Raw genomic sequence first — 15034 nt, forward strand, 5'->3', positions numbered from 1 at the left:
GCATGATAGACCAACTTGCCTGTGGGCTTTGGGTGACTTTGTGCCAAAATTAGTAGACTTCTCAGTGAGAGTTTGCAGGGAACTATCATTAGGAGAAAATGGATTGGGGCAGAAAAACAGAAATGTGTTAAGCTTTGCTGAAATGGTAAGTTTGTTCATCCTAATCTGGTCTGCTTAAAAGCTGATCTTTTTTTTTTTTTGGTGCAAGCAAACTGTGACCATCCTTCTTTAGATATTTTGCAGTAGGAGTGATTATATGCTGTTTGCATTTCTTCTCTCTTAGAAGAGTAGAATGTTTCTTACTTTAGCCATGGCAGCTACTAGATAAGAAGTGAATGTTTAGAACAGGAGTATAAGAGAAAAATACAATACAAGAGCATTTTCATGGTAGCTATTTGCTACACTCACTGTCAGGCTATGGCACCCAAGCTTCTACACACAGTGCACTCTTCCTTTACTGAGCAAAATAAAAAAAGGCATTCCTCAATACTCAGTACAGTGTGGAGAAAACAGGCATGTCTAGCAGCTCCTAAAGCCACCCCACCAGCACACTGCTGACCTGCATTTCACCGTCTGCACAAAGAGATCCTTCCAAGAAGGCTGGAGATTTTTGGTCAACACCACTTAGCAACAGAAGGAAGAGATGACCACAGTCTCTGAACAAGAGCTGAGCTCTTGGCTTCACCAGTGACCTCACAGCTATCCTTGAAAACATTGCTTAATATATTGGTGCTTCCATCTCTGTCTGCTTGGCTCATAGCAATTCAAAGTGGTGACTGCTGCTTCCTGTCCAAGCATACTCTCTATTAAGGACTCACAGGGGCCAACAGCTCCTGCTGCTAGCCCTAAATGCAAAAATCTCCAAACCATGTCAGTCATTTAACAAAAAGACATATTATCCAGTAAAACCTAAGGTTTTACCTTTTTCTCCAGTGTTAAAATTACAGATACTAGCAATATGTGTATAATTTAAAAGGCACCTGTATCATTACATCCCACAATGACCCCAACTCCCACCCAAGCAGTGCTAATCTGTTGAACTGTGAACATGGTATAACTGTATAAAACCAGCATCAAATCACAGAAAGCTCTTCAAAGCTTTCCTATTACAATGTCAAGTTTCTCCAAACAGTCAGGAGTTACCACACTGACAAGAAATGCCAATATTTTTATTATTAAGATTTTTGCTTTTCTAAACACATCATTGCTCTGATGTTTTATTACACATCTTGAATACATCCAGGGTTAGGAGCATTGCCCACAGAAACACCTGTTTTATCATGTTTTTATTAGCAGACCCCTTTCTACTCCTGTATCTTCTCTCAAATACTGGTGTGTTTGAAACCAAGCCTTATGGCATCTGGGGTCCTCCCCACTGTGTGTGAAGTGAAACACAGGGTATCCCATGTCAAGATGTCCTGGGCAGAGGAGGCTCCTGCCCACTGAAAAAATCCTCTGCAGGAGCTCCCAGAACAGCTCCAAAGTGTGTGAGGAAGACAAGTGGGAAAACCACAGAGCGTTTCCAGAGCCTTTCATTTCAGTGATGGTATATTCATGTAACAGGGTGATTTTGAAATTTTTTCTCTTCATGGCTACGCAGCCTCAAAACAACTGCTTGTATTCTCTGTAGTCTCTTAGGTTTGCATCTGAGACACCCAGACTCTGAGGAACACCATAATTAATAATTAACCATTTATTCATGAGGTGATGAAAACAAGAACAAAGAAAGGTGCTCAGAAAGTTTCTGCATGGGACAGTGTATGGCTTAGGAGTGGAAGATGGGACTCACAAGGGAAAAGAAATGTCAGAGCTTAAGAAAACAGGATCCACTGTAACAAGGAACTCAACAGGGAGTTACCACTCCCTGAAGGGGAGATAATGGAGAAGGGGAAATAACTCACCTTTGAGCAGTGAGAACCTTACTGTGGCTACAGAGACCACAGAAATGCCCCGGGAGGCAGAGAGGCACTGGGGGAGCAAACATTACCCTTGAAGAGCAAGCTCCACCAAAGCTGCTTCTTCTTTCCATCTCCATACCTCTGCCTTTCACCCTGTGCCAGGCACAGTCCACTGCCCAGTGCAGGACCCAGAGCCTACTGCTCTGCACAGGGACTAATTTTTTTCCAAGCTCTACCCTGCAAGCTCCAGCAAACACGCCATTGGGGTCAGCAGACCACCCACACTCCTTCATATCCAATAAGGAGGAAAACAAGGCACTCTCTGAGCTGAGCTCCACCAGCCAACCCAAACCCTGACACCTCCTGCTGTTCCAGCCTCTAAGGATTCTGAGAAAATGTGGTAATTTTGGATTTAAAAGAAAATATAAAGCACTAGGGGAACTGTGCATCATGAAATGACTCTCTGCAAAAGAATGGGAAAGGAAAGACTCCCAGCACTGTTATTTCTAACCTGATGTGCAGTGCTCCCTCTATAGATAAAGCTTTCAGAGGCTCCTTCAACTCTAAACAGCTTTGGTAATTCAAGTAGTAACTCTTGAAGTTTTAGCAACTTAACCCCCTCATTACATGCAATTAAATATGAAGGTAGTCCTACTGAAGAGATAATGGACAATGTCTATTCTCTTACTTAAAATCAATAAAACATACGTTACAAAAATTTGGTGGTCAAAAAAGTATCTTTCTGAAGGAAAAAACCAGTAATCTCCTTTCCTCCATATTTAACTCTACAGGGGTGTCTATTTTTTTGCTACTCCTGACAATTAGTAGGCATTTAGATAATATGTTTATTTTTTTCCTAAGGTTTTTGTTGTTTCTACAGATATTTAAAATCATTGTAGTAAGAGAGCTATATTACATATTAAAACATAACACCTATGTTCTTCAACTGTGCACGAGTCAGCTACTGAATATTCAGAGCCAATATAAAAACATGTTAGAAATTGAACAAGGCTTCCACCAAAATACCCATTTCAGCAGAAAAAAACAAAGAGAAGGCCCTGACAGACAGGCCCTGACACTGCGCTGTACACTTCACAGGGAATGCTTGCTCAAAAAACAAAGACTGAAAAATCAGTTAAAAAAAAGATATAGAAAAAAAGACCGTGTCCCATAACTAAATCCAGGAAAAGAGACACCTGGTTTTCACGGCACCTCGAAAGCATCTGCTTAAATATCTTCAGAAAGTTAGAAATGAAAGTCATGTAGACCCTGTAATTTCTCTATAATCTCTTAAGTGAAAAATAAAACATCTGAAAAGGTTTCATTTGGTTCCATCCGGTTCAATGGAAAAGTGTAAAATGCAAGGAAAAAGTTGCAGAAATTAACTAGGAAGTCCAGAGCAAGTGGTCTACGAAGTTATTACTTTCACACTCTCACTCCCTATGAACATCCACTCTGTTCTCCAGACTATAAGGAAAGTAAAATTGCTCAAAAATTGTATTTCATAGCCTGGCAGTAGAGACTTCCATCCAAAACCATGATAAATGCCTCATTTTTCAAATGCCAAAAGACATGTTGATAACAATGCAACAACCCCTTACATAATGCGACGCACCATCAGTAAGACACAAGAAAGTGAGAATTTTCACTCCAGGCTACCTTCAGATTGAGAGAAAAACTGCATGCTAGAAAACAAAACCTGCTCTTTACTGTACACCATTCCATTATATAAACTGGAATAATCCCAACTGCTTCTGTTTCAAACAACTTTGTGCAGAGAAGTCAGGCCAGGCAATGGAATTCTGCATCTGCACCAGGTTTTTACCCCAAATAATAGAGGTGAAAAAAAAGGTGAACAGCAGAGCAAGCCTGGACTGCAAAACCAATTTAGCTTCTCTTGAAAAGGAATCTGAAACAACAGCGAGAAGTTGGATACTACAAAGTATCCTTTTCAGAGGCATTTCATTACGCTTGGCTTTCTTCCTGGGCTGGGGTCCAGCAATGTCAGCACTGCCTTACTTCTGTTCAAGAAAATAAGTTGCTTGAATAATGTGCACCTTGTGCACTGCATTGAAATGGACAATCATTAATCTTGACTTTTTTTCCTTCTGTTCTGATCTCTCTTCCCTGAAAAAAATGAATGTATTTATTCAATTTCTATCAGAAGCGTAAAAACTTGTAAATTCCAAACAAAAATCTCACAAAAGGCAGAAAGACCTTTTCTTGGTAGTTCAGGGATTTCACCTCACTTTATGAGGTACACCAAGGAGTGTACAAAACCCCTAAGACAACCACAGACCCACTGAGAAATGGAAAGAGTAATGCCTAGCTTCTCAGCCTGAAGCTCAGTTCGGGAGTTTTTCGTATACACTGTGGGGAAGGCAGGACAGAGATACTCAAAGAAATCCCCATTCCCATAGAGAAATTTTTCTTTCAGAAAAAAAGTCTGTATCTAAATAATTTAAAATTACTCCTTTGATGTGCCCCTTGACTACTTCCCTATCCCAGAGGAAATTTCTCATGCCTTTTTATCCTTGTCACTACATTCACCACGTCTGACTTTGATCATGTCTAACAGCAATGATCTGGTGAGAACTGGCTTCAACCAATACTGAGAGAGGGTAATTTAAATTAATATAGTATTTACATCTTTGTGACTCAGAATCACGAGAATTTAGTGCATAGGTCCCTCTTTATTAGCAGAGGCCCTTCTGGAAGATGCTGTTTTATTTGGCTTTTTAGATGACATTAAGTGGCTTCTGGAAAATACAGGTTTATTTGGGAAACTTTCAGCACTGTAACACCTTGCCAGGCAGATTAAAATCTTCAAAAGGTACTTCTAACCTCTGTTGTAATCTCTGCTTTGCAAGGGACACCCAAAGGAGACCATGGCATTATCACAGAGGCCACCACAGAATTCAGCAGCAGTCCTGGATGCATTCAATTCAGCTTTCAAGGCCAGTCTAGACTCAGTGTAGCTGTTGAGCACAGCTGTGTCTGCTGCCCTCCCGAAGCAGGGGACGTCTTTCTCTCCTATGTTCCCTTGCTGCCAGGAGAGCCTGTGGCTCTGGGTGGAGACTGACGTGTGGCCAGAGTGGATTTGGCGACTCTGAGCCAGGAGGGTAGCTGGGTGTCACACACCCCTTCAGGTCTCTGAGCTGTCCTGACCTAGGCCCGACTTCTGTTGCCCTCAGCCACTTTATGAGCCAGATCTGTTCACCAGTCTGGCTCACCAGCTGTGCCAGCCAAGTGGACAAGAACACAGGTTCTCACCGCAACCCTTGTGCACTTTAGCTGGTGTTTCCTCCCATCTCCATAGCGTTTCACAGCTTCTAAATATTATATTCATGCTAGATCATAAAAGTTGAATGTTGCCTCTGCCACTTAAACAGCAATTTAAGCGAGCAGCTTGAAGTACTATGCCTCATAAAAATGGAGCTTGTCACAGAGGAGAAGGAAAAACATTGTAAACTGTAATCATTCCAAGAAAATGTTGCTGGAAGATACATAATCCAATGTGACACTTGAAGTTCTTGTCAGGGAGCATTTGATCATTAAAAAAAATTATTATTTCTAAGGTCTATTTTCACATCAGTGCACTACACATCCTGTCAGAACAAACAGTGCACTAATGCAAATTATAAATAAAAGGTATTTTATTTTACAGCCAAAGTATTTCCATTCCAAGAAAAACTGTAAAAATAGAGCTACTGAAAGTCAGTATAACAGTGAGAACAGTGTGTCATAACATAAATTATGTTTATCAGCAGGGGACAGTATTAGGTTATTACATCTCCTTAAGACAGAAAAAAAAAAGGAAAAGATTGACCTGTCTTTCCCAGCTTGGGTTTCAAATATCAGCTGTTAAACGGGGCTCAGTGATGTAAATCAAATGCAAACCACACAGCTGAACAGGTCACATCACTGGGGATAGCACTGGATTATCCTAGGAAGTGCAGCAGCACTGCACCCATGGCCAAGGAGCTGCCAGCACAGGGAACTCTATGCTGAAATCACCCTCGAGGTTACCATGAAACCCAAACGTGGCCAAAACCTTTTCATTCCATCAAGGGATGGCAAAAGAGGAGTCTTGACCAGCGCTAGATGGTTGTCCTGCTGTAAAGGACAGGAGCTAGAAGTTGAATGAAATCGCTGTATTTTAGAGTGTGGCAGTGGTAATGAAGGGGGTGCCAAGGAGGAAAGTTTCTTTCTACGCAGAAAAAGGAAAATACACCTTTGCCTGCTAAGAACCAGAGCCCAGAGAGCGCACAGGGGACATGCGACACACGAGCACAGCCTTGCCTTGCCCTGCCCCTGACGGCCGGGGAGCAGCGCAGGGCTGGGAACACACGCACCGCTCAGGGCAGCGCTCCCCACGGCCTGTGACACGCGTTCCCTTCCTGCCGGGTGGGGACGGAGCACCTTTACCTGGCTCACACAGCATCCACCCCCGCGCCGGGCCGTAATCCCGACAGTACAGCTCCCGCTCGGCAGCCGTCGTGCCGCACCGCTTCACATGGCGAAACCGCCGTCGGGGCTGGGCGGGGAGCGCGTTTCCTGACCTGGCCCGCGCCCCTCGCTTCTGTGCGGGTCTCTCCCGTCCCCGGCCCCGCCGCTCCCGGCCCCGCTCCCCGCCGCAGCCGCTCACCCGCGCAGCGCAGGCCCTGCGAGAGCACGAAGCGGCAGCACAGGTCGCACCACGCTCCCGCCGCCGCCGGCCCGAAGCGGTGCGGGGGCTCCGGCGGCGCCTCGAAGATGCTGCGGACGTGGCGGGGCCGCGGCGGCGCGGGGCGGCGGCGGCCGCCGAGCGCGGGGCCCGGGACGGCGGCGGGCCCGTCCGGCTGCGGGAGCGGCGGCTGCGGGGGCCCCGCCCGGCCCCGCCGAGGCTTCTCCCGCCGGTGCCGCGCGGCCGCCGCCATGCGGAGCGGGGAGCGCCGGCCGCCTGTGCCCGCCTCACGCACACGGCACCCGCGGCGGGGCAGCGGGGAGGCGAAGGAGGCGCTGCACCGCGGCCTCCCCGCGACCTCGAGTCCTGGCGCCGGCCCCGCGCCCCGCGGGCACAGACTGCGCATCATTCCGCGTAAACGTGCTCCGGGATGCGGCAGCAGCCCCGGGCACAGGGGGAGCTGACAAGAGAGCTGGTGATGCGCTTCAGTGGGTTCCCATTAAAATTATCTGCCTCGGTTCCTAAAAGCAGCTACTGGGCGAAATATGTCCCAGGGCTGGGGGACGTATTTCCACATCACCCACACCTGGGTGGGGAGGCTGTGGCGGCCGGGGTAATCAGAGCATTCACTCTGCACTTGTGCGAGTGTCCAGGAGCACAGCTTTGAAGAACGGCGCCGTGCCCGTTTGCAGCACGCCTGCAGCTCAGCCTGCCGCTGACGGACTTACCTGCCCACAGGCAGCAAAGCTACCCAAAAGATGCGCACCTACAACTACTGCTGCCGGAGCTGGTACCAGTGACAAAACAGCAAATTCCACTGAGGGGTGCTACCCCTACCACTCTTTTTTTGGTGACTGATGGAAAAATAAAGCTCTTTAGGGCACAGGAAACAGAAGGTCATGAAGCCTTGCCAATGGCAGAATCAGTACACAAGCTCCCACCAGTTAACCTGTAGAATTTTTCTATAAACGGTACTGCTGATCCCAGGACACTCTGTTCTGGCATTTGCCTCTCTTTAACATTAGAAAGGTTTCTGCACAGTTGGAGGCTGGGAATTTTTGTTGCAACTACAGTTTATATTAATAATCTATAACCCTTTCACCACACACTCAGTGAATGCTGATCTTCTGGAACAGCCTGTAGATCACCAAAGACTTTTACTTCCCCCTTCTTCCAATATGCCCTTCTTCCAGCCAGTAACTCCCCTTTTTTCCCAGTTCTGCTCAGGACTATCCAGAACTGTTCTACAATTACCACTTCTACAATGATTGATTACATTAGAACGGATTGAGTTCTACCAGTGGACAATTTCTAACTGAGCAGAGATTAGGAATTTTACCACCATTAAAAGAACTAACGCAGTTCAGAACACATGTCTACCAAGTAGTTTAAAAAATTGGTAGAATTAGTGGCTCTACCATATTCCCTATGCTAGCGATTCTGTTGTGCAGGGCACACTTTCTGAAGAGCTGGATAATGCAAACTGAGCTGCAATTTCCAATTTCATGTTTCAGGCTCTCTATTGTGCTTACAAGGAAATAAAGGCAACCCTGAAATTAACAGAAAATTAAATTATGAAAAGGCAGAAGTACACACTGTACAATAAGTGGTTGATGATGTATTTATGTCATTAAACTGCTCACTCATGCATTTACACAATTCATATGAAGACAGGTTTGTTCAAGTAACAGATAATTAATATATTCAGCTAAACCCCCCAAACCAGTAAACCAGCTTCAGGAAGAAGAACCATATATTACTTTCTATTACTTATTTTGGCAAATCAATAGCAAGATTCATAGCATCAGGACACTCAGTTTGAGCAAAAAGTTGATGGTACCATAAAAGTATGCTTTGACTTGAAAAATTATTTGCTTCACAATAATGTAATCAGAAGATTATGAACTGATTACTTCAAGTTCCTTAGCTACTGCTTTGTTAAAATTGCTTTAGAAAAAGAAATTTTAACATGATTAAGATTACTGATGTATTCAGCAAGACTAAAACCAGCAATGTTTAAATTGAACATAAAATATAACAAAAAATTTCCAAACATGTAAAAGAATTCTGCACATACTTCAACATACAGACTATACTTTTACTACAATTAACTTTCTTTTTCAGACTGCTTCAGTATAAGGAAGTTGAAAATTATATATTCCACCTAGCATTTGATTTCTTTCAAGATTAAGAACTTCGAAACAACGAAGTGTTACAATGTTAGAAAAAAAATACAGTTTATACACATCTAGAGAGCCCAATTCTTTTAACATTTATTCATGTTTTACAGATACTCAGTGAGACTGTGGATGTGACTGAACAAATGTACAAGCAGGCATTAAAACATTCCAGTTAGACATAATTCCAGTAATCAAAAATCGTTAAGAATGCCAAGGAAAGATGTGTGACAAACTGTTGCACTCCTTTTGCATAGCTAGATTTTTTGAGTGACAAAGACAAAAGCTGCTCACATAAGTGTAAAAATGTTTGAATTCCCTTTTTTGATTCTCACCAAGAACACTGGGATGAAGGTCTTGGACATCAAAGCACGCAAATTTCCTTTTCTTTTAAAATGAAACAATCATTTATAAATATCCTAAGCTTCTCTCCAAATAAAAAGAAATGAAAATGTTTTGTGTTCTGATCTGGACAGATAAGCAGGGAATAAGCATCACAAAACTACCAGATGCTATCATTGGTTGATGTTGTTTAGTTTACACCTAAATGTTCCACCAATAATTATGGAAAATTCTAAATATAGCTGGTCCAGCTCTTACAGGTGCAATGCAGCAATGAGACGTGCTATTGGACTCCACTGAACATCCATGGCCAGGTTTCCACAAGGAAGGAAAGAGTTCTGTAATATTTGCATGCTAATCTGAAACAATTATGTACATCTGTAGTATCCAAACAAAGGGATGTTTCCTGAATTTTTGTTTTCCTGTTCTCTTTCTCCTATGTATTCTGGAGCAAAATGTTTCACTCTGCATCTCTGCATCCCGATCATGTAGTACTGAAAGTACTAACTATTGATGCTGGAAAATAAATATAGCCTTATTAAATTTTCCATCAAAGTTTGGTACCTTAGTTGTAAGGCAGCAGTGGAAGTGGTCCCTTTTCAAGATCTGGACTGGTATCTTTTTTTCCACTATTCAGTTATTACTGAGGTGTGATATTATCCAGTCTACTGTCTGCCCACAAATTCTTCTCATAACAAATTTCTAATATTTTAAAAAAATTATACCTGCAAATAAGATTAAGAAGCTGTTTTAAGTACCCACTGTTGTGGTGAGCAAACAAGATTTCAGGGAAAGTCTGAAAATGCTGTACTCCAAAAAATGAATTTTTACATTCATTCTGACAAGCTGGAGTGCAAAACTTCCATATACTAAGCAGTCAAATGGTTACAGACAACATGGCACCAAATATTTAGAGAACTTAAAAAAATACTGTGAATTTACTTTCTCAAGTAGAAGTGAACTAACAGCTTGGATGTGAAGGAAAGAGAAATGCATTTCTTTCTGTCCTATCTGCACTCTTAGTCCCTATTGACACTCATTTAAAAACATCTCATTTAAAACACTCATCATGTTCTGTGATGATCAAAGTCAGTCAGCTAGACTCCTACATAACAGTGGTCATTGAAGGAAATCCAAAATACCCTTTATATAAGGGTGTTTTGGAGTACTGCAAGTCCTCTTGCAATGAAGACTGAATTGCATTCTGAAAAAAAGGGCAATATTCAAAGTAGACAAATGTCAGTTTCATCAACAAACTTTTCCCTTTAGGACTCCTCAGAGATCCTCCAAGGGGCTCAATTCCCTGCCAGAAGTTATTCTATCCTAAAAGTGACCAAGAAAAGATATATATTTATTTTGTATTTACATATTATACATATTTACATTTTCTTTAATATTACAGTTGTTGAAGGAAAAAAATCCTGGATACAGATTTATTATCTGCTTTTAACTGTCCCAACAGTATTTTTTTCCCTTTGAAAAAATGTACAAGTCCTCTTTGGGTCCTTTGGAAGCTAGATACAGTCCACGTTCCGCAGGCCGCCATCCATGGTCAAAGCACCAAATCTAAACCAAAAAACAGTATATTTTTAGGTGGTTGAATAGATTCTAGAATCAGTATTTGATTTATTTATGGGGTTTTCCTTTCCCTTGCCACATGCCAACAGAGACATTTGTACCTAGCTTATGTATCTGCAAAGAAGATGGAAGAGAGGAAGCTTTGCTGCAAGTATGGGACCGGGAGTGGGGAACAAAAAACAAAATAAATTCAGCTTGAAGCTAAACTCCACTCCACCAGCAATTTATCCTGGAACTTTCAGGAGATATTTAGTTTTATTTATTTTCTCATCTTCATAGGAAAAAAATCAAAATCAGTCTGTACGTGGTAATGACAATACCGTCTCAGAATTGTCAGAAACACGTTTGCTCCTTCACTTTATTTAAGCAATCTGTAAATTGCAAAATCATTAATTCAGATTGGTGTAATTCCATAGTTGTCAAAAATAACATCTAAAAGGGAGGAATTAAAAAACACCACTGCATTGCTGCAACAGTATTGTGTTTAAATTCAGAATTGATTCATCTGTGTAACAGGAATTTACATTAGCTAAACCCAAGTAACATGGAACAAAAATGCACAAATATGGCTGTGTCAGAATGATTTTACAGCAACGTTCCAAGTATTTGAATAATTATTTTTTTCTTATACCTCATCTGAACAGCTCAAAATATATTTACAGTTAAAGACATTACAGAATTGTTCCCTTAGTTTAAATTCTGGATCTATAAAACGCACCAAATTAAGCCTAGTTTCAGCCCCAAAAGGGAAAACAATTGCTTGCCTTTCCAAAATGTGATTATTTTCAGCCAGCTCTTTAACAACACCTTCCATTTCCTCCTTTAGTTTCTTCATCCTGTAGTAACCAGAAGCAAAAGAAAGATTACAGTTTTTATTGGGATAATTGCTCTGATCACTCACCATTACAGATTTCAGCAACTTGCCATTACATACAAAACAAGGGACAGGTAAGTTGTTTATTTACAAAGAGACAGATAATGTATTAGTGCTGTCCCCCATTCACTTCCAAATCTGTACCACCACAACAGCAATGTAAAATTCTTGATCCTAATACAGCAATCACTAAGCCAATTTTTTTCAATTTCCCCGTATAGCAAGCATACGATATTACATTGATCCCATTACAAAATTCTTACCCAAGAGTCATTTCTACTAATGTGTTTGAGCTTGGATAGACTGTATTCATTGTATGTTTCATCCCACTGGAAGCTGCAAACATTTTCTGTGGCAGGGCATCTTGTAACTGTAACAGATAAAAAGAAAATTTAAGTTACAATAGAAGTTGTCATATATATCTTGATGCCCACCTTAAAATCTTTTTTCAAATTCTCCGTTGCTGAGATATCCCATAAATTCATTACAACACTAAGGTGGCTGATATGCTCCAAGGTGAGATCATCACAGCAAGTTTTGTATTGATGTGACCTATAATTCCCTGGTTTGTTCCATCTTCTTATGTAATACTTTTATAATAAACTCTGGAAAGGAAGAATTATCTATTTGTTATGTCTGTAGATACTCTAGGGCAACAGGATCCTAATCAATGGATTGGTGGTGCTACTAAAATATAAATAACAAGTAAGATGCTGCTGTTCACCATTCCTAAATCGATTTTACAATTAGCCAGGGCTTTCTGGCTAATTTATCTTTCCTTTCTAAAAAATAATAATTTTACTACATGAAAATGCTTATTCTTTTAATCTTGAGGTAATTCTGATGTTTGCACCCTGCAGAGTCACTGTCCACATCATTAGTTTAACATCCTTAAGCATGCATCCCATAATCTTGACTATGGAAGTATAATTTTTATTCTTCATAGGAGAACTAGGATAATCCTCTCTGTCCTCTGAAAATAATATGGTAACAGTTGCACAGAACATTTCTCAATGAACCCATATCCATTTGCACTGATTTTTTTTGAGGGGGAAATGCTCACATTTACCAAAACCCCCCAAATCATCCAAACCCATAAGCCCAGCCAAAAAAACCCCCACTCAAATAAAAAAAAACCTAAACACCTCAAACCAAACTAACCCCACCAAATTCCAAAATCAAGTCACAATTCACGAAATCACACTAATTATTACAAAAATAACACCATTCTGTAGTTTACACTGACATGGCAATGACGCTACTGCAGACCACATACTGCACCCACACAGGCCTGTATTTTAATACAAGTGCATCAATGTAAGACTCACTATAAACAACACTATGACATGAAAATATACAGAAATCTTTAACCATGCAAATGCTTCACATAATTTTGAAGCGTTCTACCTCATTTATATAATCCTGGTATTTGGACACCTCTTCTTCAATACCAAAACACTGGTTGGTGAGAGCCAATAATTGCTTCCTTGTGTGAAGCATTTTCCTAAAAGAAAAAAAGTTTTCTTTTGAGAGCTGCTTATATAAAATGGTGCAACGAACATTACCAGATATTAAAGAAATCAATAGCTTGCCTTGTCCAGTCCTCAGCTTTGTCCAAAAATGTATCATATTTGCTGACACATTCATCTTTGAAAAGAGCTATGGCTTTTGTAGCATGCAAATACAGCTTCTGCCTGCAACACAGAAATAACCACAACAGTGTTATACTGCTTTCAAAACCCCATTCTTCTAACTTTCTGAAATCTGGAGAAAGGTTTGGGGACTTCAAATCTGTGCAGTCACCTTTATTCGTGCTGTTGTAATGTGTAAGAACTCAACATTCTACAGAAAATGACAATTTATGTCTCAAAAATATTGTTGAGCAGGGAGTAAAAAATTATGTGAAGCACTTTGTATTTGTATTCATGTATATGAATAAATGGTCAAGAAATGGAATATGTAAGGATTCTAAATGGAAAGGACAAAAAGTCCTAATTATTTCATATTTGCCTACTGCAGATACTTGGAACTTCCAGCATAGATGAATAATCCTTTGCATGAGTAACATACACGCAAGAAAAAGATCAGGAGTTTTGTGTCAGCCTGATTTTATGACAAGAGGAACAAACAAGTCGAAAAGAAAAAGAAAGGAAAACAAAACCCAATTCTTGTTAATGTGGCAGACAGTAGTCCCAGTGTAATTGCTTCGCCAAGCTATGCATTGCACCACTAAGAGTAAGAGATACTAGAACACTTCAGACCAACACCTACTGCTGGTATTTCATTAAGTCTTGCATAATAAATATTGGTTAATAAACTGTTGCTAGAGTTTAGCTGGACTGTCATCAGGAATGTCTACCCATCATTCAACCAGAAAAATAAAATTCAAATTGAGTGCTGCTCCCTTATCTGCCTAGAGGTTAATATTACAAAGGCCAGTCTCTGCTGATAATAGCACACAGTCCTTAACAAAAGCCACTGTCATTTCCCTGTGGGGTGAATCAAATATAAAAACATGGACTTGGGATCTCAAACCTGTACAGTCCCAGGGCGATACTTGTGGAGAAAATATACCAGTATTCAAATCATGAAAACGAAGCATACTTATTTGAAGTTTACCATATATAAATGCAAGGACATGGTTTTAGTAGTAGAAAACCCTCTCCTATGCTTGGCAGTTACCCAGTTTAGTTTTCACTACAGGAAAATCAAGTGGCAAAGTTGTGCCCTGTGCATGACAGCTTTCTATCTTTTATTGTCAGTGAAGCCACACTCATGGTAGCAAGAGCAACACTTTTTAGAAAATTATGTAAGTGGTGTCCAAATTCATGCAGCATTTAGCAAAGTCTAGGGAACCATGCAACTGACCAGCCACAAGGAGAATAATTTATTTACTTAAACATCTAGCATCATTTGAGACAGAATCTTATAATGGTTTGAGTTGGAAAGGACCATAAAAATCATCTAGTTCCAAACCCCCTGTTGTAGACCACTGCCAGGGCTAGGGCAGCTGCAACTTCTCTGGGCAGCCTGTTTCAGTGTCTCATTGCCTTCACAGAGAACAACTTCTTCAATGCGTCCAACCTAAATTTCCCCTCTTTCAGTATGAAGCCATTACTCCTTGTCCTATCACTGCAGTTCCTGATGAAGAATCGCCCTCTGGCTTCCTTACAGGTGCCCCCTTCAACTACTGGATGGCTGCTAGGAGGACTCCGTGCAACATTCTCCCCTCCAGCAAAGATATCCTGCCCTGCTTCTTTCTGACCACCTGTCCAGAAAGGTGTAGGTTTCCCATTTGACTTGTGTCCTACCTCCCAGCCTCAGAGCAGATCTCTGATACTTTAGGGTAACTTAAATGGCATTAGCCATCTCCATATGAGGAACTGAATAAATCCTGAGAAAAGTACAGCAGTATAGAATCAGTAGAGACTATGGGAGTTTAGAGACCCAAGTTACACACTGATGCTTAATGTGGATACCCTGTATGAACGACAATTTT

General features: G+C 41.2%; 1 protein-coding gene across 1 annotated transcript in view; it reads right to left on the minus strand.

The window, feature by feature from the left end:
• Positions 1–8162: 8162 nt before the first annotated feature.
• The window catches only part of TBK1 (TANK binding kinase 1), a 28104-nt gene continuing 21232 nt past the window's right edge, over positions 8163–15034 (minus strand). Inside the window, exons 17-21 of the mRNA XM_033058446.1 lie at positions 13128–13229; positions 12943–13039; positions 11799–11905; positions 11426–11497; positions 8163–10649 (exon numbers count right to left, since the gene is read on the minus strand). Coding sequence (XP_032914337.1) covers positions 10598–10649; positions 11426–11497; positions 11799–11905; positions 12943–13039; positions 13128–13229 — 430 coding nt within the window. The 3' untranslated portion in view covers positions 8163–10597. The remainder of the gene's footprint in view (positions 10650–11425; positions 11498–11798; positions 11906–12942; positions 13040–13127; positions 13230–15034) is intronic.

This window comes from Catharus ustulatus, chromosome 4 (assembly GCF_009819885.2).
Source record: "Catharus ustulatus isolate bCatUst1 chromosome 4, bCatUst1.pri.v2, whole genome shotgun sequence".
In the NCBI taxonomy this organism is placed as follows: Eukaryota; Metazoa; Chordata; class Aves; order Passeriformes; family Turdidae; genus Catharus; species Catharus ustulatus.